The sequence below is a fragment of the Corvus hawaiiensis genome, chromosome 13 (assembly GCF_020740725.1).
Source record: "Corvus hawaiiensis isolate bCorHaw1 chromosome 13, bCorHaw1.pri.cur, whole genome shotgun sequence".
In the NCBI taxonomy this organism is placed as follows: Eukaryota; Metazoa; Chordata; class Aves; order Passeriformes; family Corvidae; genus Corvus; species Corvus hawaiiensis.
Genome location: NC_063225.1, coordinates 262,633 through 282,757, shown reverse-complemented (window position 1 = coordinate 282,757; position 20,125 = coordinate 262,633). Strand labels below are relative to the sequence as shown.

At 37.0% G+C, this 20,125-nt stretch overlaps 1 protein-coding gene and 1 long non-coding RNA gene across 8 annotated transcripts in view; one reads left to right on the top strand and one right to left on the bottom strand.

Annotated features, from left to right (window-relative positions):
* The window catches only part of UNC13C (unc-13 homolog C), a 125,166-nt gene that overhangs the window by 91,333 nt on the left and 13,708 nt on the right, over window positions 1–20,125 (top strand). For 2 of the 6 annotated variants that reach the window (XM_048317430.1, XM_048317429.1), the window contains 10 exons: window positions 225–368; window positions 1,378–1,455; window positions 2,607–2,684; window positions 3,051–3,080; window positions 8,919–9,007; window positions 11,251–11,400; window positions 12,661–12,784; window positions 14,611–14,667; window positions 15,710–15,790; window positions 19,352–19,499. In XM_048317430.1, coding sequence (XP_048173387.1) covers window positions 225–368; window positions 1,378–1,455; window positions 2,607–2,684; window positions 3,051–3,080; window positions 8,919–9,007; window positions 11,251–11,400; window positions 12,661–12,784; window positions 14,611–14,667; window positions 15,710–15,790; window positions 19,352–19,499 — 979 coding nt within the window. Of the gene's footprint in view, window positions 1–224; window positions 369–1,377; window positions 1,456–2,553; window positions 2,685–3,050; window positions 3,091–8,918; window positions 9,008–11,250; window positions 11,401–12,660; window positions 12,785–14,610; window positions 14,668–15,709; window positions 15,791–19,351; window positions 19,500–20,125 lie in introns of those variants that run through there. The other 4 variants (XM_048317432.1, XM_048317431.1, XM_048317433.1 and 1 more) reach the window with 3 other exon arrangements.
* Window positions 1–20,125, bottom strand: part of LOC125332509 — a 35,910-nt gene that overhangs the window by 11,532 nt on the left and 4,253 nt on the right. The window lies entirely within an intron of this gene.

Genomic DNA, 20,125 nt, shown 5'->3' with positions numbered 1-20,125 from the left:
ATGATGTGATGATGATGTCATGAAGGAAAATTCTGTTTTTATTTTTAAGTGGTTTGAAAGTACCAGAAAAGTGAAAAGCCACATTTCTCAGTATTATCAATGAGACTACTTTTTTTTTTTTCTGTATTACTTTTTGTGGCTCTAGAAGGAGTTTCAAGTACAAGAATCAGCAAAGACAGTTTTGATCTCTGAACGAATATTAACATTTGAATGTTTCTCTCTAGTTTCAGCAGACATCAGATCATGCCCTCTTCTCTTGTTCTGTGGTTGATGTCTTCACACAGCTCAATCAAAGCTTTGAGATTATTAGGAAACTGGAGTGTCCTAATCCAGAAGCACTATCTCATTTAATGAGAAGATTTGCAAAGGTAAGTTAAAGTCAATGCTTCTGAACTAAGCTTCAGAGAGAATGATACTGTGTTGCCATGTGTTTAAAAGCTAAGTGGTTCCCGTGTTTTTTAGAATCAATGTTTTCTATCTGACTGGGATTCTCAGAAAGACAGGCTGGCTGTGGTTTAAGGCTGGGTCTTGTCTACTCTGTCAAAATGCTTTACCCGTTTGAGAAGCTCTGTTCTCTCTGAGATTTCACATTTATGTATTTTATACATGTATGTATGCATATACATAATCAATTGTTATCTTGCTAAGAACTGATTGCAGTTCTATTAATGGAGCCATTCAGTGATATGCAATTAGTTAATTAGGCAGTGCAAGTGAAGGAAAAATTCAAGGTATGACGATAAGGTATTTTTGTTTGAAGTCCTGAAGTGGTAGTTATTCACCTGCTGTTTGATAAACTCAATTCTGCCAGCTTTCTATCTGGATAGTTACATTTCCTCCCAAGCTCTGAATTTCCATTATATTCCTGCTGGCTTTAGAAAAGTTCACATTTACATTTAATTCTGTTCTTTCATTGCAACAATTCTCCATTTGTGGAGTTCGTATTTACATGACTATTATAAGGTAACTCATATTGCTAGGCTTTGAACAGTACTCCTTTTGTCTTATTTTTCCATTATATTTCTATTCTATGTATTGTCACCCTGGAGGATTTTTTTAGCTTGCTACTCTTCCACTAAACTGTGTAGGATGTTGCAAGGAGTGGAGTTCTCATTACTTCTCAAAAACAGCACTGCTAAATTAATTAAACTAAACTGTCTCAGCTATTGAAGATTACTTTACATTGAGAACTACCCACCATCTACTGTGCAGGGATTTGAAAATGTGCTCACAGGATTATTTATACTATATCTAAAAAATACAATATGCTATATGTGTAAGCACCTGTAAAACCTGTCATTTATACAGGCCTCTTTTTTTATATTTTTGGTTTACATTATGAAATTCACCATTTAAAAGAATCTTCTCCTCTTCTAGACTATCAACAAAGTACTTGTTCAGTATGCTGCAATTATTTCAAGTTACTTCAGCTCATATTGTGATAAAGAAAATGTGGTAAGTAAGAAGCTGTGGCTTTTTTCTGCCTCAGAAATTACCTTTAAGTTACTTACTGTACTTTTTGAAAATGTAATCACTTCTTTATATGGAAAAACACAAATGGAGGGAGGTCAGCATGTTTTCACAGCTGCTTACAGTGATGTGTAAAAGCTGGAATAAGTGAAATTAGTTAAGAATCCTAGTTAATAATTTCAGTATTAAAATTTAAAAATAATTACAAGATGACCACAAACATGCCGTGGATACCAGCCTAATACTATGGTGAATGGATCTTCATCTTGTTATTCAAACAGAAGAAAATATTTTTGTTTTAGGTTTTCACTTTGCATTGCCTTGTCTCTCTGTATCAGTTTGTGCATTGGAGGGTTTATAAGATCCCTGTTCCCTGCGCAGGGAATGTGTGCAGAGGTTTCTGCTGCTGCCACTCACTGTGCTTTACCCATGCAGAGGGGAGAAGAAAATGATGTGCTGTTTTGTTGCCTCACTGCTTACAAGGGAGTCCCTAATGAAGGACCAGATTGCCATGGACTCTATTCTATTGCCTAATTTATTCACCAGCTTCTCAAGTAATGCAAAAATGCATATTTCTAAAATATTACTCTGTTATTAACACAACAGCCTGTTGATTTATTCAAATACTTTAAGCATCAGCCATTATCTGGGTTACAGTGTTGTCACTGTTTTCTACTAAGACTGGGTCTAGCAAGCAGTATGGCCACCCCTTTCCTCCAGCCTATTGTTACTCCCAAAGCACTTGGTTCGTTGTTGCCTCTGCTCTCCCCAGGATGATGATGTGCTACTTGCATTAATACACCAGATGTAACTGTATTAGGTATGACTAGAAACTATCTCAGGACATGAAATTCTGGGATCTGAAACCTGTCCAGCTGACTGGGAGATGGCATCCAGTTCCCTGTGGGGCAGCACTGCCTTTAGTGGGCAGTCACTGGCTGAGCAGGCAAAGGGAAGTGTCAGTTTAGGAGGAAGGAGGCAGCAGTGGACGGGAACCTCCTCTAAACAGCACAGCTGTTATGAATGAAGATGGTCCTAGAAATCTTTTCCAACCTTAATGATTCTGTAATTCTATGAATGTAGGGCTGCTGAAGAATTGGTCATGCACAATCTCCCATTTGGTGCTCTCTCTGTAGGCCTGTATCTTGATGAACAACATTCAGCAATTAAGAGTGCAGCTTGAGAAAATGTTTGAGTCCATGGGAGGGAAGGAGGTGAGTCGTATTTGTTTCCTGGTTCATTCAAAATTCCTTAGAGATCATTAGCACCATGTTTGCAACCTAATCAAAGCTTTCACTTCTACTTGCAAAGAGAATCAAAATGTTAAAAAAAAAAAAAAAATCTACAAGACCTATTTACTGTCCTGACAATTCTGGAATGACCTAACGCTATTTCACAGACATATGCTAATGATCTGTAATGTTCTATCAGCTCTGGGTGTTTTGTGTTGCAATCTGTAGTGCCAGCTTTATTTTAATGTTTGTATTGGACTATACTTTGCTTTTTATGTATTGATACGTTTTGTCTGTAATGTGTCATTGTCTTTGTCTAATGCCTTTGACTTGCAATCCACTGAGCAGAAGAAAGAAGGAGAGAGATTCTCTTATGAGGTTTGTGATAGTAAGCATCTTTTATTATTCCTGACCATATTTTCTAAGGCTAAGAACAGTCACATTTTCTACTTATTTCCATTAGTGCATTTGTGTAATTCCCTATGATCTAAAATCAAAAAGAGCTATGCTTGGGCATTCAGTTGACACTAAATTGAAAAGTTTTACTAGGCAGGTAGTGTAAAGCCGAGTTTTAAAAAAATCTATAAAACATTTTAAGTGCACTTTTCAGTATCTGAGGGCCTGCTTGTATTCAAGATACCATTTCACCAAGAGCTGTTACTCAGCATTCCAGAACATCCTCAGTTTTACCCCCTTTTTCATTTCAGAAGACATAAAAGTGCTTGAAATCCTGTCAACAGTAAAAGGAAATAAACAGTGCTTCAGTACTTTCCTGACTGTAGTCTTTAACTGTTCTGAAACATGATGAAGAAATTAACATATCTTCAAGCTATAGAAAAAATCCTGTCTTCTTGTTGAGAAGCAGTGTTAAGAGCATGAATATCCTACCATTATCATCAGTAGCAGGCTTTAAAACAGAAGTTACACATACATCATCCTTTTTCTTGTTGGGGCTGTAGTTTGATAGATTCACAAAACTTTGATCTAATGTGGCCACACTATAGAGAAAACTGGAAAATAATAGCATTTCATATTGCCACATCCACAGTGGGACACTGCAGAGTTGAGATGGGTCCCCTATGCCATGCAAGGAACTGCAGCCTCCAGATGCACCTGAGGAGTCACTCCAGGGAGTGGAGGTTCTGCTGAGCCAGAGCCAGCTCCTTGAAGCTGCCATGGCAAAAATACATCCTGCTCCAGATAATAGGAAATAAACTTCTGCAGCCTCATCAATGCAGATTTCTTTCCAAACTTAAAAATAGATATTCATCATCCAGAAGTGGCTGTTTTAAACAGCCTTAAACCTTAAACCCTTTTCCCTCTCTGAATATTACAAATAATCTCTTCCTCCATGCTTTTATGTTCTGTGCAAAGTACTTTTGTATTAGGTCTTGGATCCAATCTTACTTTTGTATGTCATGATTTGTGAAAACAGCTAAATGTCCATAAATCAGGATAACGATAAGGGCAAGTGAAAGCTGAGTCACATTTCATGTCTATTTCTATCAAATTATTTTCAACCAAAATATTTGCTTGAATCTCTAAAATATCTCTAAAATGTCCTCTTTTCCTCAAGAAAATACTAGTTTTTTATTTGCTCCTAATGCCTTATACGGTAATGAACAAATATTTAAGAATTTTTCATAGCAATTTACTTTCAAAAGTTCTTATGACTTCTCATCCATTTTGGTTTCTTTTTGATGTTAATGAGGCTGAATTATTAAAGTTGTTACAGTATCAAAATAGCATTTCCTACAAATATGGTGCAACACGCAGTCCATGGAGACAATCTGGATATATTTTTCTATAATCGTTAGTTAGGTAGCTTAAGTGCGTCTCTGCATTCACAGTCTAAGAGAAAAGATCTTAAAAATACATTCAGACTTTTAGGGCATCTTCTTGAAGAAAAGTACATTCATGTTCAATTTTTTTTCACCCATATCAAAATGCTGCTAGAATGTTTGTCCTCAAACTGGAATACTTATTCCCCTCGCTATTCCGAAGGCACCACTGCTAATGGCCAATTTGGCTTATTGAACTTTTATTTATAAGAAACAAAGCCAGCAATAAAATCTGTAAGCAGTTTCCTTGAAGGGAAAAAACAGTTTAATATTTCACTTCTGCAGGGCATAAAAGTTAGATGATTTTCAGCAAAATAATGAGACCTATTTCAGTTGAAGCAAAACTAATTCTAAGAAAAATTAAATGCTGTTAATCTCCTCAGTGTCACACTGTGAGCAGTATGTCTTTCAAACTGTGCAGTCAAAATAGCCACAATCAGGCAGTAGTCCCTGTGTTCAGAGTAGGCTTATTGCACATTGCAGGCAGGGAGCTCTATAAGTAGAGAAAAAACTGGTTTCTCAGATCCCCCACCACTAAAATAAAATAGTCTGAACAAAATGAGCTTCTTTATTAACTCTCCTCCTCTGCTGCAGCCAAGCAGGAAGGGTACTTACAAATCATATCAATGAGAACAGTCTGCCATAACAGAGTAGTTAAGTGGGATCCAACCCACTGTTTGTTTGGTTTTTTTAAATCAAGTCCAAAAACATGGGAACAGATCATCATTGTAGAATTTTAGTTTAGCTCCTGTTTGTTTCATCCAAAAGGAATGCATACATTTACTCTAAATATCTTTTTCATATCTGACAAGTCCGAAACTGATAAAAGATAAAAAAGAGAAGCTAATGCTTGTGTTGCTTTACACCGGGTGACAGAACATGGCAGAAATGTGTTACAGTAATTAGGATCAAAAGAAAAAGGGTGTAAAGCAGAAGGAGGTTGTTTATGTGTGACAGTATTATATTAACTGTAGATAAATCATCTTCTCACTTTGGTAAATTCACTTCCAACTTTACATAAAGTTTAGGAGTTCCTATAGGAATCTATGTGTGGTCTTAAAGGCTTTGATGGAGTGACAGAGGACCAGATTTCAGCAGAATAGTTCTGAAGTGTCATCTTTACATCTTGTACAGAGGTCCAAGTGCTTTTCAGTGCACTCAGAGCAGTGGCAGCCAAACATTTCACATCTCACTGTCCCAGGGGTGGGAGTGGAGGAAGGATGATGTCTGTCACAGACAAAAAGAACCACTAAAGTGATGGAGCTGATGTATACCTGTGTCTTTCCTAGATATCCAGAAAATATATAAAACTATTTTCTGAACAGAAGTAACCTGGTGGTCCCATTAGGAAACGATAAGCAATTAGACCTGTGGAACTGCAGATAAACAGATTTCAGATTAGAGAGGCACCATTTAACTCACACAAAAGTGATTTGCATCTCTGTAGTTTCCTACAGAAACCACCACCAAGTTTGCAGTTAACAGGATTATGTCCATACTAGCACACATTAAATTACATCAGGGAATACCTCAGTCTAACATATTGAAAGCAGCCAGATTAATCAGATTTTTAACTCTTTTCCAAGGTTTGTCTGTATAAGAAAATTCACAGTTATATACAGGCAGCATTTGGAAATGATGATGTTCAAATTTTTTTTTTTTTTTCAGCTGTTCATCAAATATGTTCTCAATTTTTGTGTAGCATTCAGAAAAAGTCAAACTTCAAATTATCTATTTAATAATACATAATCAACAGATCTCATGAAGTGTGCCAACAAATTTATGAGTATATTCCCTTGTGGGTAAAAATGAATTCTGCTATTTAAGAAGATGGTAAAATAACAGAAATATGAGCCTAGAAAAGCCAAGAATATTAGGAATTAATAGAAAAGTAAGTATGATTTACACATTATTAATGAAATAAGTTTGCTCCTTTAAAAATCCAGTTTTGAAACCTGAGCAACCTACCCCGATGTATTTTAAGGCTATTCCACACACACTGTGTGGAATCCAGAATACATTTGTCCAAGGGATAAGTGCATTGTCTTTTCTCTTTTGGTGCTTAAATTAGATATGACACACTAATGACACTCATAGCTGGGTTTTATTTTTGGTTTGTTGGTTTTTTTTCATTTCCCAAAATAATCTGCTCAAGCAGAGCCTTTTTCTTGTTTTTTTCCTGAAAAATTTTCAGGGAAGATTGTTAGTTTTTATTCCTTCTTCATCAAACTCTATGAAGCAGATGAGATTTGAGGGGAAAAATAAAAGTTCCCGAGACTGTAAATACTTCATTTTCATGTCTGTATATCCCTGTATGGCATCATCGCAGATGCTGGTCAGCATTGCCTTCCATGCTTCCATTTTAGCTCTTCCATATCAGGAAAAAGAAGCAGGTCGTGGCTGTGGCATATTTGAATGATGCCTGAGGACAATCATTAGCACATGGAAGGCACATGGTAAAATAAATGAAAAGTGCACATTTTAGTTCTGGTGAGACACTCAAATCACCATATTTTCCAGTACCTAAAGAGAAGTAGCATTTAAAAATCTTGCTGACATCTTCTTAGTGATGCCACCATGGCCAGGTGTGGAGCACCTGGCTGGGCAGCCCGCATACCTCTTTGTGTTCCTCTCCTCCCCGTGCCACCTCATCGCTGAGCATGAGCATGTGTACACACAGGGCTGGAGGTACTGCCAGATGCCTCCAGCTGTGCACACACTAACTTGTTCATGCAATTTGTGAGCACAAAGTCTCTAAAATGTTTAACAGTTGCATGCACCCTTCTAGAATGTGTGTAATGCCCACAATCTGGCATTAGTATTTAATCCAATTTTGGCTGGACTAAGTTCAATTCCAGGTGAATTTAGCAGATGCATTGTGTTTTCTGGTTATCACGACAACCCCTGATACAAAGTGTCTATATTGACCTCTGTAGGCACAGTAACAAGGTGATTCTCTAGTTTGTGCATGAAATTCTAAGAAATTTCGAGTCTTCTGCCTGCCTGGTGTTTTGTGTTTTCCTTGACATGTACCACGTTCAGTGTGAATGCTTGTGTGTTCAGTGTTTGTTAAATGTTAATATTCTAGTGGTCTTAAATTTGTGTTTTGTATGTATCACTCCAAAGGAGGCAGTATAATTCCTGAGTGAAATGCATTTCCTGGAAAAATCTTTGCCTTTGTTATTAAAGCCTTATTTTGTTTATTAATATAGACACTGCAGTAAAATTAGCTTTTTAATTCCTGCTCTTTGTATGAAGGAAAACAATCACTTTAAATGTATGAACTGTCAAAGTATATCTGCCAGGGTCACTTCTAAGATACACAGAAGAAGGTACCTGACCTTGCTTTAGAACAGAGTCCACAAATTAAGGGTTATCACTGAAAATCATTCCCTAACACTGTGATAGAGACAGCTGGAAGACCTGGAACATTAGCTATTAATTAACATTCAGCTGTTGATCCTGATGATCATCTATCATATCCCAGAATGGGCTGTAACTATTTTTCTGAGTGCTAAAGATCAGGGAGATAAAAAAATAATTTTTTTAATTTGAAAAAGAATCTATAGCAAATAAACAAGTTGCTGATCAATATCAACAGGGTACCTTTTTCATTAAATATCTATGCATGGATCATCATCCCTGTAAATGTAAAAATACATTTCTCCTCTGCATTAACTTTTTTCCTATGTTTAGAAAACCTGTGTCAGACCATCAGAATGTGTTGCTCTGTGCTTGAATTTTTTTTGCCTTACTGGCTTTTAGAAACAGCAGTACTGAAATTTGGTAGATTCCCTTCCCACATATTCTGTCAGTATAATTGGCATGAGTAGTCTTCAAGCCATCTTTTTCAGTGCTGGCTGTTCTAATTTTACACTGCATTATGAAAACATATGAAATACGGAAACAGCTTCAATGCAAATCACAAAACAAAATACCGACAGTAGTGAAATATACAAAAAGAGTAAAAATACAAAGGCATCTGCATTACTAATAACACAAGCACTGACTTTTCCTGCATCCTTCTCTTGGTGTGCCTTGTTGAATACCACTGGCCTGATAATGGTAGTTCTCTTCTTGTGACTGCCAACACAGTTTCTACAATCCCACAGAAAGTCATTTTTCAATGGCACAGTTTTGATTTGTAACAATATAAATATTCACTACTGTAATCAAAGATTTTTCTATGTTATTTTTAAATGGTTGTTGTATTTTTAGGCCTACTAAAGCAGTTCTGTGTTGCAACAGGTGTTTCCACATTTGGTTTTCCATAGTGCAGTGTATCTTTGCACATATTTCCTAATTCATTGATTGTAATGGAAACCCCAGAAACCTAGTGTATAAGTAAAATATAATGTTATTTATCTCTTTGCAGCTGGATCCTGAAGCTAGTGTTGTTCTAAAAGAACTTCAGGTGAAACTTAGCAATGTATTGGATGAACTCAGTGTAACGTATGCTGCAAGGTAACAAACAAATGGGTAAAAACCCATTTTACTGCAAACCTTAGAGAAATATTCCTGCTCAAAAGATCTACCTCGTTGATGAAGTCTGGGTGGTTATTTGGTTGTCCTGAGGCATGGCTTGCTTCTGCCCTGATGGAGTGGTGTGCATTTGTGTCTGTGTATGTGTTTAGACTCTGAAGCAAATAACGGTAACCTCTCTGTAAAGACAACTGAACATCGTCTGTGGGCATGAACATGTTACAGAGGTGAGGCTGATGGCTTTTGTTCTGCTTTTTGGAAAGCAAAATCGCCGATTTTTTCTTCCCTGATGCTATGTTAAAGTTTCCTCTCTGAACATGTTTATGTTACTTCCTGAGACTGACAGCTTTTTCTGAGCGGCCTGCTTCAGCCAGGGATGTCTGCCTGTGTTTAGCCTGCTTCAGGTGGTCATTGTGAGTGGCCTTCTTGGGTCATTTGCTGGCCTGTGGCTCTGCAAAAATTGTCTACTGAGCCTTACTCTCAAAACCTTTCATTAATCAGAGTGCACACTGCAGTCCTGAATGAGTATGGTGCTGTGCCAGCAGTGCCTGTGGTTAAGAAGCAAGTTACTTTTGCATCAAATTAGAAAGAAATTTAAGAAAGGGGGATTAGTGCTATAGTGGTGCTCGTTAAGCTGAGTCTGTAGTCGTTTATTTAATCCATCACTGGGTGGTCTGGGTGGACAGTCCACTTTTTTTCTGAGTGTGCTTAGTTTTTGTATTGTCTTGGTGTACTTTTGCTCCCAGGCTCTGGTTCTCGGATCATTGACAGTGCATGAATATTATTTCTTTCCAGGGCTTCTTTCTGAATGAGCCAACTAGGTTTCTGCAAAAGCAAACCCAGAATAGCTCAGTGTAGGATATGCTCCAGATAGCTAGAACATTCCTCCTGGGTCAGTTTACTGCTTGGGTCTGTGAGGTTAACAATGTTGGAAAGATGGCTAATGTCAAGAAAGGCAGTGCATTATTTTGGCTTTTGTTGGAGGGACTGGTCCCTCCAAGAAAGAATTTCTATAATCAGTTTCACTAGCTGCCTCATTCTGATTTTATCTAGGGCTTTAAAGTGTGTAGGTAAGTGTACTTCCAAGTGCATTTTGAGAAGTTTCTGACTTTTCCAGTGATTTCACATGGAGGTTTGTGTCCTCTTTTTACAATTAGCCGTGTCACTGGAACAGCTTACTGCCTGATTATGTTTCTCTTCTCTCACAGTAAATTCTCTTTCACTTTTCTCAAGTTAATCTTTGCCATTTATCATTTCACCTTAACAGGCCTTGTATATTTTTGGCCTCTGTTTTGCATTTCTGTTCATAAACTAATCCTAAACCATTTTGATCCATCATAAATCAACCCATAAAGCAAAATACAGTATGTGCAGAGACTCTTCCTGCCTCTGAACTGGTGACTGATTAACTGCTGTTCTGCATTGTGTCAATATATTGTCCAAAGATTATCACATCAATAGCACTTTAAAACTGTCAGACACTCAACCAGATCAGTTAGGAAATAGAACAGTTTTCAGAGAAGCTGAGCAGGTACAAACTTGAGGAGGAAGGATGTGTTTACAGTCACCTTGAAGTGAAAAATATTCCTCCCAGGAGGAAGAGTCTGAGCACTTCTAAGCAAGGGTTTTTTTGCAATAGGATATTTTAAACAGTCCAAGTGTTTTAAACTCTGTGTAGTTGAAAAGAAGTAACTAACCTTTTGATGGCAGTGACTGTGTGGAATCTGGAAAAAAGTCAAATTGAGCCAAACAGGGCCAAGTCAGTAGTAGTTTTTAATTTTGCCTCAAGAAGAATGTCAAAGTTTGGTTCCTATTAACCATCAAGAGAAAAATTATTTATCATCACCTGTTCATATTGTCCTTTCACGCCAAAAATAAAATCTTGAGAAGTTGTTCCTAGCTGGCAATCAATTGCATCTATCCTATAGATTCTGATACATCTGTTTCTCTCAGAAAATAAGTATTTGGTACACCTACAAGGGTATCAAAAGTGTGGCAGAATGGAAACAAGGCAGGGAAAAGATCAAAACACTGCATGAATTACTTATATGAGCCATGATCCTCAGTAGAAGTTATTTTCAGACTATAAACCACAGTATCTTCAATTTTGAACATTAAATCATCGCAGAAAATATTTAAAACTTGTTGTAGAACCTGATAGCAAAATCATCATTATTGTTTTTTCTCCCAGAATTCTTTCATTTTCCTTTTTTTTTGTCTTATAGTTTCCAATTTGTTATTGAAGATTGTGTAAGACAAATGAACAATGAACTGAATCAAATTAGAGGAAATGGGAATGCAGCAGCCAATAAGAACAGTGCTGCCATTGATGCTGAGATTGTGCTTCGGCCTCTCATGGATTCCCTGGACAAAACGTAAGTGTGGCAGGCTGGTTTGTGTGGCAGACTGGGACCTGGATGCTGCAGTCAGGCACACTTTGGTTTTACTCTGAAGCACTCTGCAGTATTTTTAATATTTGTAGTATTCACTGTGTGCAGACTGCCATGCCTAACCTGTTTACTTACACTGAGCAATTCTTACATAAGCTACAGACTTGTCTTTCCATGTCTTGTCATGTTTTGGTCATTGAAAAGGAAGCGATTTCTCCTCCACAGGCTGCATTATGAAGATTGTACTGAACAACAGTAATTCCCATACTGAAATTGTCTGGCATTTGTTCTAGGCTTGTACCCAATGTCCCACTGCTTATTAATATGCACTTCTGTGTCACCAAAAACCTGGTCACCGTCTAAACAGCAGCTTGTTTTTTTTTTTTTTTTCATTTGGTAAAATGCTAATTTTTGAGAGGATCCTGCAAACTCATTCTAGCCTCTGAAAGTAAGCATAACTTATGTTATCCTTCAGCAGTGATGAGTTCTGAAAGGCCATGTGCAGCACAGGCACATCTGTAAGCACATTGGTGTCCTTGGTCATTGGTGCTTGTGAAGCACCAGTGGCCTTTTGTTGGAAGTGGTTGTGAGGACAAGCAGCCTGGCACTGATCCTGCACTCAAGGTCTCCAGTCACGCAGACACAAGTTACACACCCTTTTGGTTCCTTAGGCGGGTTTTCCCCAGCCAGAATTTTCAAAGTGAAGATGGAAAAGGTGCTGCAAAAATTTAATTTCACTGTAAGTAATAGAGAGCAAGATTGCACAGACATGTCAGTATATAGAAATAAATGCTTCCGAACAGTAGCTGCAAATTTGCATTAGCTGTCAGCAACAGGTTCTACATCCCAGTAGAAATACAAAACACAGGAGACAGTTGCTCTTTATTTTTAAGACATAAACAAATTATGTACTAAAACTTTAATTTAGGGGCGTGGGAGTGCTAAATTATATCATCCATCAAACTTTATAACTCATCATGATTTTGCATTTTCAATAAATATGCATCAGTGGTATACTAAGCATTCAGTTAGATAGTGGAGATTTATATGAGTTTGTAATCTGTAAGTCTTTTTACGAAAAATATTTACTGATAATATTGCAAAATAACTTAGTTACTGAGAAATTTTTATTAGTAGAGAAAAGATAAACCTTAATAGCTATTTATCTGAGCATATAGTGATAGAGCACCTCTGAAGCCTTTATGCTAGTTTTGGTGACTGGTTTCTGTTTTTGTTTTATTCCAGTTTAAGTGTCTCTGCAAAAATCTGTGAGAAAACAGTTCTGAAACGGGTTTTGAAAGAGCTCTGGAAATTGGTCTTAAACAAAATAGAAAAACAAATTGTGCTTCCACCACTGACAGACCAAACCGTAAGTGTTCCAGCAGTAATTCTCAGTTGACGTGAAGGATTGTAATAATGTGCTTGTTCAGGTGCCAAGGGGTCTGGCACTATCCTCTTCTGTACCTTGACCACAAGGAATAATTCTTGGACTGCAAGCAGTCTGTTGCTCTCTGGTGTCTCAAAGTTGTGTACCCAGCTTGCTATTAGCTGGTGAGGAAGACTTTGCTCCTTCATTTACTGCCTGCCCCGACTCAGAGCATTTTTTATGAATGCAGTCATGTGAAAGAAGCTGGATCACTGGCTTTGAAGTGTGCTCTCATATAAGGAGTTTTAAATCTGATTTTTCTCGGCTTCACTGTGCACAATAACACAAAGAGTGTTCTTTGCCCTTCCCAGTTGCATCAGAAATTCAATCACTTCCATTTTTGTAGGTTTGATGCCAGGGGTGCCCCATCCCATCCTCCAGCCCTGCCTGCTGTGCCATTCCTTATCTTGAGGCAGCACTTGATTAATATCAGGAAGCTTAAGCCAGATATAGCTCTAAAGATTTGGGGTATTTTAATAGCAGACTTGACAGGAGGTCCTCTTTGGGCATAACTTCATTTACAGCCTGCCAAGAATAGAGAACGGAGCTGTACTTACAGAAAGTGGGGCTGCACAGGAGAGTCTTGTGGGGCATGGCCTGACACAAACTCTGGGGGCTGAGCTGAGGGCAACCATCTGATCCTGTCAAAGGATCAGCAGAGAGAGCCTGGCTTGGAGGCCTTTTGATAATTGCTTTTTTGCTTTTTTATTTGAGGGACTGGGATAATATAACTGTTAATTCTGCTTGTTTTCAATCTTGTTTAAAAGAAATTGACCATCTTGTGACAAGCTAATCGTGATGTTGCCACAGTGTGTCTTTGGCAGCTTTGCTGTTACACGTCCTGTGGTACCAGTTCTGCTGCTAAAAATCTGTTTGTCAGGGTCTGTAAGTTAAAGGCATATCACTATGCCTTTAAATCATATTATAATATATTAAAGAACATTGCTGAAAGAATATTGCATGGAAGAATATTGCTGGGCAGGCAGGAAAAAATCTAATAGAACATGTATAAGTGCTGCTAAGATAGTAATGAAATTACCTGAGCTATTAAAAATTCTGGAGTAGAGCTGATCATAGCCAGAACTCCAGTCACTGAATTTGTTCATATTTACTCTCATGACCTTGTTAACTATGCATAAATAGAAACAACCTCTCTTTTAATAAGTTTCAAATTTATATTTCTGGGATCTTTAATTTGCTTTTCAAACTTTTTTGTGCAAATTTTATCTGCAAATACATAGGTAGCATTTGAATTGGGTAACTCTGTTTTCTGTCATGTGTTAGGAGCATTTATTAGCTTTATGCAGGATCAGTTGTTACACTGATTCATTGGACAACATGTTCAGAGGTGAGTTTTCCTAGTGGTAGCCTCTACCAGCCTAGTTTCTGGTAGGCATCGTGAACTATTTCCTGAGAGCAGCAGTTATGGACAAACACCTCACTGACACACACTGAGAATAATCACAGCCTTAGCTTTAAGTATTAAGCACAGAATGAGATAGCAGAAAGGAGAACACAAAACCACTCTCAGCAGAATGTGCAATATTTGTATCAGCTCTAGGATACTGGAGGGAATCTTGCTTCAGGCATTCAACTACTTGGCCTTTCACTTATGAGTGAAAATGTGTCTCCTGTGCGACTGAAACTTTTATTTAGCTTTGCAAAATGGTTACTTTGGCCAATGTTCTAGAAGAAAATAAGATTGTGTTGACATAAAAAGCAAACATGCTGTCCTGAGTCCATGTCCTTAACTTTCAATGTGATTACAGGGGCCCCAGATGATATTCAGTGCAGCCAAAGATCTTGGACAACTGTCAAAACTCAAGGTAATGGAGCCAGATGAAGCTGTGAATGGCTTGCGCTAACAAAAAGGGATGAAATATTAGTGACTGTAGGGCCAAACCTCATGCCTTATTCTTGTATAATATAGTGAGATTGAATATGGCAGTAACTACTCAGAGGTGAATCATCATTTTACAGTTTCATTAAAACCAAATCGTGAATAAAAAAGTCTGTGCTTATATGGTAACTGATCACTACATGGGTCAAGAAGCCATCATTCCCATATTGCACAACTAATCCTTATGAGCATTAAATATAAAAAAAAAAAAAAAAAAAAGTATCTTTGCTTCTGTAACCAGTTCTGAAAAAGCCCTACGGTGAGAATACCAGTAATTTTCTTTCTGTGGACTATTTATGTGCATTGAACTATAGAGTGTACATCTACAGTACAGTCTTCAGCACTTCAGTGCTGGCCTCCACTTGATGGGCAGCAGAGATGTTTGATACTGATGTCATTTGTTTGCCAGTCAATTAGGAAATGTGGTATTTGGGCCTCTATGACTAATTGTTCAGTTTGCTAGAGGAGTTAAAATATTACCTAAGGAAATCACTGACTTCTTATTTAGACAAAGATTTAGCAGCAGTGTAGTCACTCTAGGAATCTAATATGTTCTAATAGGAACCCCCCCCTTTTTTAAACATGGGGCATTAACAAACATCTTGTAAACTGACAGCTTTATTAATAAAATTAATTACTTCTAGATCATTTAGTATAATTATTTTAAGTTAAATTTTAACCTTTCCCCATCCCCCAAAACAGAGAAATAATACATCCTAGGAAAAGAAGTAATGCAAAAGAAGTAATATTAAACAGTGGATCTGGTTCTCTACAGTATGTTTTCAAGAAACGTCATGATTGCTCTAGGTTATAATTTGTTGTAAAAGCATTCTGAAGTTGAATTAATCCCTGTTAATCATAGTCCTTGGGGGACATTTGGCGGCTTTGTTTGTTTGTTTTTCCAAGAACAAATACTCACAATATTGTCTCTCTTTCAAAACCAACTGCAGTCTTCTCTTGCTTTGCAGGACCACGTGATCCGAGAGGAAGCCAAAAGCCTGACCCTGAGGCAGTGTGCAATAATGGATGTGGCACTAGTTACTATAAAGGTGCAGCTTTATGTGTCTCCGCTCTATGCTGGAATACCCAAGAATGACTGGTTTTTAGATAAAAAACTGGAGACTTTCATACAGTCTTCATGGGTTTGGTTTCTGAAGTCAAAATAAGTCATTAAGGAATATTATTTAATTTGCTTATCAGTCTTTTTCACATTGGCCTGGATCATTACTTGGTGTAAATAACTTGAAAGCAATCAGTTTCTAGAATAACAGCATATTTTCCTGTCTGCTGAGAAGAGACAGCACATCAGGAATGTAAGGAGGCAGCTACTTAAGTATAAAATTGAGGATACAAGAGGAAATACTTGTGATCAAGTGTTCTGAAATAAAAGTCTCCAAGGCAAGCAAGAAGTAACAGAGAGGGCTCCCAATTGCCATTTTTTGTATTTGTAGTGGAATTGGCATTTCTTTCAGAAATAAAAATAATTTGAGATTGGTAATGTTGTGGAAACATAAATGGAATAAATTGTTGAAGTACTGTATGCTCCCAAAGTAAGCCATGTGAAGTCCTCAGTAAGGTATGTAAATCTAATTCTTTTCCTTTCAAGGCATTTGTTCTAAACGCATAAAAGTTGGGAAAAATGTGACCTCTAACCTTGCCTAAATTTCCTAAATTGCTTAAACTCATACAGAAGAGGCATTGATAGATTTTGACCGTTTTGCTAAAAAAAGTCTAGAATTGGAGGAAAAAGATTAAATATGGGAAGTCCTTTGTTTATTCAGAATCCTTATATCTGTGTGCTAAATTATAATTGTCAATTCATAAACTGAGCTTAAGAATGCTTTCTGAGAAATCTCTTTTCAATTTGTAAGGCAGTGACTGCCTGCTGTACTTAGCACTTGATATGGCAAAATCATTTCTTTCCAAAATACTTAATAAATAACCTTGATCATGCAGAAATTGGGTAGAAAGTGAAAAAGGGCAAACTTGGGGAATTAAGAAAAAAAGATTGCTATGTTTATTTAGGAATGCAATTTTTAAAGTTTAATGATCAAAATCTATAATTTTTTGGTAATGCTTAGTAAATGCAGTTTGTTTAAAAGCAAAACCATGGCTGCCCAAATAAGAATAGGAGAATGGTAAAAATGGCATATGGTGTGTGTTTAGAAATTGGGTAGCTGGTAAAGAAGGTAAAAGGATGGTGAAGAAGGGTTTTGCAGCAAGGAGTAGTCTTTTTTATTTTTCCTCTCATTTAATTTGCTAAGAGACAATTATAATTTAATAGTGGATGGTGTTATTAATCCTTTGAAGAATATAAAGTGAAGGAATAATTTTTGATCTTAAATATATATATATATATAGCATATCATCAGTCTGTGTATTATGTAATAGCAACTGTAGCAATTTCTGTATCTATTTAATATTTTTTAGCTTAATTTGCAATTTACAGTTAGGAGGAGTGGCTTTCTGGCCTCAGTTATCTGAAACTGAGTTCTCTGCTACCTCATTGTTTCTGGGCTGACATAATGTTCATTGATAATATTGTCCCAGTTTCCGCTCTACATCCAGACTGCCTCTACAAAGAGATACCAGCACCCAAAGGGGCTTGTGTATTTGGCATTTGGCAGGTTTTGGTTGAGACTGCAGTGGCTTCAGCACTTATTTCCATATACTTAACATCTGCCCTTTTTATCTGTCAGTGTGACTTTCAAACCTCTTGTGTCACCTACAAACCTTGAAACCACTCAGAGAGGAGCAGGAGTAGCAGGTGAATTATTTTAAGGTTTCCGTCTCTAAGGAACAGGGTCATAACTGATCCAGCTGAATCTGTAAAACCCTGTTTACTCATTATTTTTCTATGTTTGGTTCCATACAGTACTGATACATTCATATTGCTGGTTTTGCTTGCAAAATTTATCATTTATGGGCAAATGAAAAAAATGAAAAACTCAGGAAAACAAGGGTCCGGTGTCTTTGTTTCTTAATATGGCTGTTGGCTTTCATGGAGTTTTCAGCCAGTTGTAGCTGCTGCAGATGATATTTTATTGGGAGATACAACTTTAAAAAAATCACAGTAATTGTCACCAGTAGCAGGAAATACTAACAGATTTTGACACTTGCTTATAAATTGATTATGATCCTTAGTGAAATCATGACTAAACTCTTAAGCAACTAAGATAAGAGTTTTGCTTGGAACATACAGTATGAAATAATTCACTTGGAAAGAAACATTTTATGTAAGTATCTAATGATGAGAAGATAGAGGTGATTTAGTCAGAACCTTTTAAACTGACACTAACTGTCTCCATAGTATTAAAACAATACAAAAATTTTGCAACCTGATGATTTCAAACCCCGTGCTTTGCTCCTACAGATATTTTTTCCCTGTAACAGTCAGTAGCCAACAACACAGGAATGTAAATAATAGCTGTTATGAAACATTTGTGTTTCATCTCCTGCAAAATCTTGAGAACTGTAAGGTGAAATGTGTACACTAAATGCAAAGGGCTTGTGTGGACAATAGGTCTGAGCTGTCCAGATAAGCTTGGGAAGCAGCAGTTAGTGGATATGTCTGGATGGATGTGAATTGGAATGTGTATATTGCACCCATTCCTTTGGCAACACTCCAAAAAGGCAGGAGGAGTAGATTCTACTTACAATCCCCAACTCTCACTGTACAGACCAATATCGCATCTCATCAAGTAGTCACAGTGCTCCTGAAAAGCATTGTTTGTTTTTACTAATTAGCCATTAGTGGGAAGTTTATTGATCTTGAGACCTAGAACTGTAGTGGAGGTTGCAAAATGCTTTGCAATGTGTCTGAACACAATGAAGGTATGTAGCACACTTATCTTTTCATTGTAGCTAAAGTGTATGAATTCATCAAACACTGTCTTGTATAAAACTTCAGGAAAAATTCTTCATTGTGAGAGGAAAAAGGAAATAATCTGTCCCTTAGTTTTTCTGAAATTAGCTTTGGTATTGAAAATATGATACATTTATATATGCAGGGTTTTTTTAATATATATATTTTTTTAACCTAGTCAGCATGGTATCAAAGCAGTAAGCATATTTGTTTTTCCAAATCTAGCTGTGCCAGTAGAACAGTAGTTATCTTCTCACACTGCTACTGCAAAACTTCACACTCTGGAGTATTCTCTCTGAAAATTTTAACAAAATTCCCTTTTCCCTAGATATATTCTTTACCTGTGCTCATAAACCATGCCTTCATTTGAGAGGTGTTTGTGATGGGTTGGGTTTTTTTGTTTTGTTTTCGATAAAGAATTAAAACTGATTCCACTCTCTGAAACCTGAAAGAATAATGCAAATATTTGTCCAGTTTTGGCAAATGAGTACTTCAGATCATGAAGATCAAGATTAAAATTTTGTACATTGTTTTCTTCCCCTAAGGCTTAATTTTTTACCCTTGGAAAGAAGTTTTGTATTAGAGATTATGACCGTTACTTCAAGTGCTATAATAAATGTACACACGCCTGTTGCTACTTCTAAAACACTCATTTAAGAATTTTACTTGAAGTCGTGTGTCTGTAACTGAGGCCTTTCTCAGATAATTTGCCTCTATGAACAACCATATTTGTTTTTCATTTTAGCAATACTTCCATGCTGGAGGAAGTGGGCTGAAAAAGAATTTCCTGGAAAAGAGCCCAGACCTACAGTCCCTCAAATACGCTCTCAGCCTTTACACACAAACTACTGACGCCTTGATAAAGAAGTTTATAGCCACACAAACTTCTCAGAGTAAGTGATCTGTAAGGAACATAGAAATAAATCAAATCACATTTTAAATGTTCTGAATTACTGATTGCAGATTACATTCTCCACCCACTGTGGTATTTTAGAGTTCATTGACACAAATTTGCTCATGTGGTGTTATCTAATGCTGCTGCCAGTTGTTGGAGCTTATCTGAGGGCAGTTCATTTAGGGGCCTGTGACTTCCCAGGAAGAACAGTCCCCACGCTCTGGATGCACACTGAACACCAGGGTTATTTGTAGGAGCACTGCACACATTATATTCCAAGCTGAGTGTTTTCTTCATTCTAGAAACTGAACATTTGTACATAATAGTAATCTTTACTAGATTTCTTTTGAATGTAATGAGCATTTGTAAAAATGACCTGCCTGCCACTTCATGTCTTTGGGAAAGAATACAATTTGCTGAGATAATGAATTACCCTGCTCCAGCTCATAAGAATCAGAAAGTTTTAATTGGACAATAAAGCTGGAAATAATTGCTTTTACTTCTGAAGTACAATATGTTACTCACGGTATAAAAAGCATGAAACATGAGTTTTGCAGCTTGCCCCAAGATTATTTGCAAAGAATCATTTCCTAAGCTGTTTCCATATTGAAACTGAGGATCTCT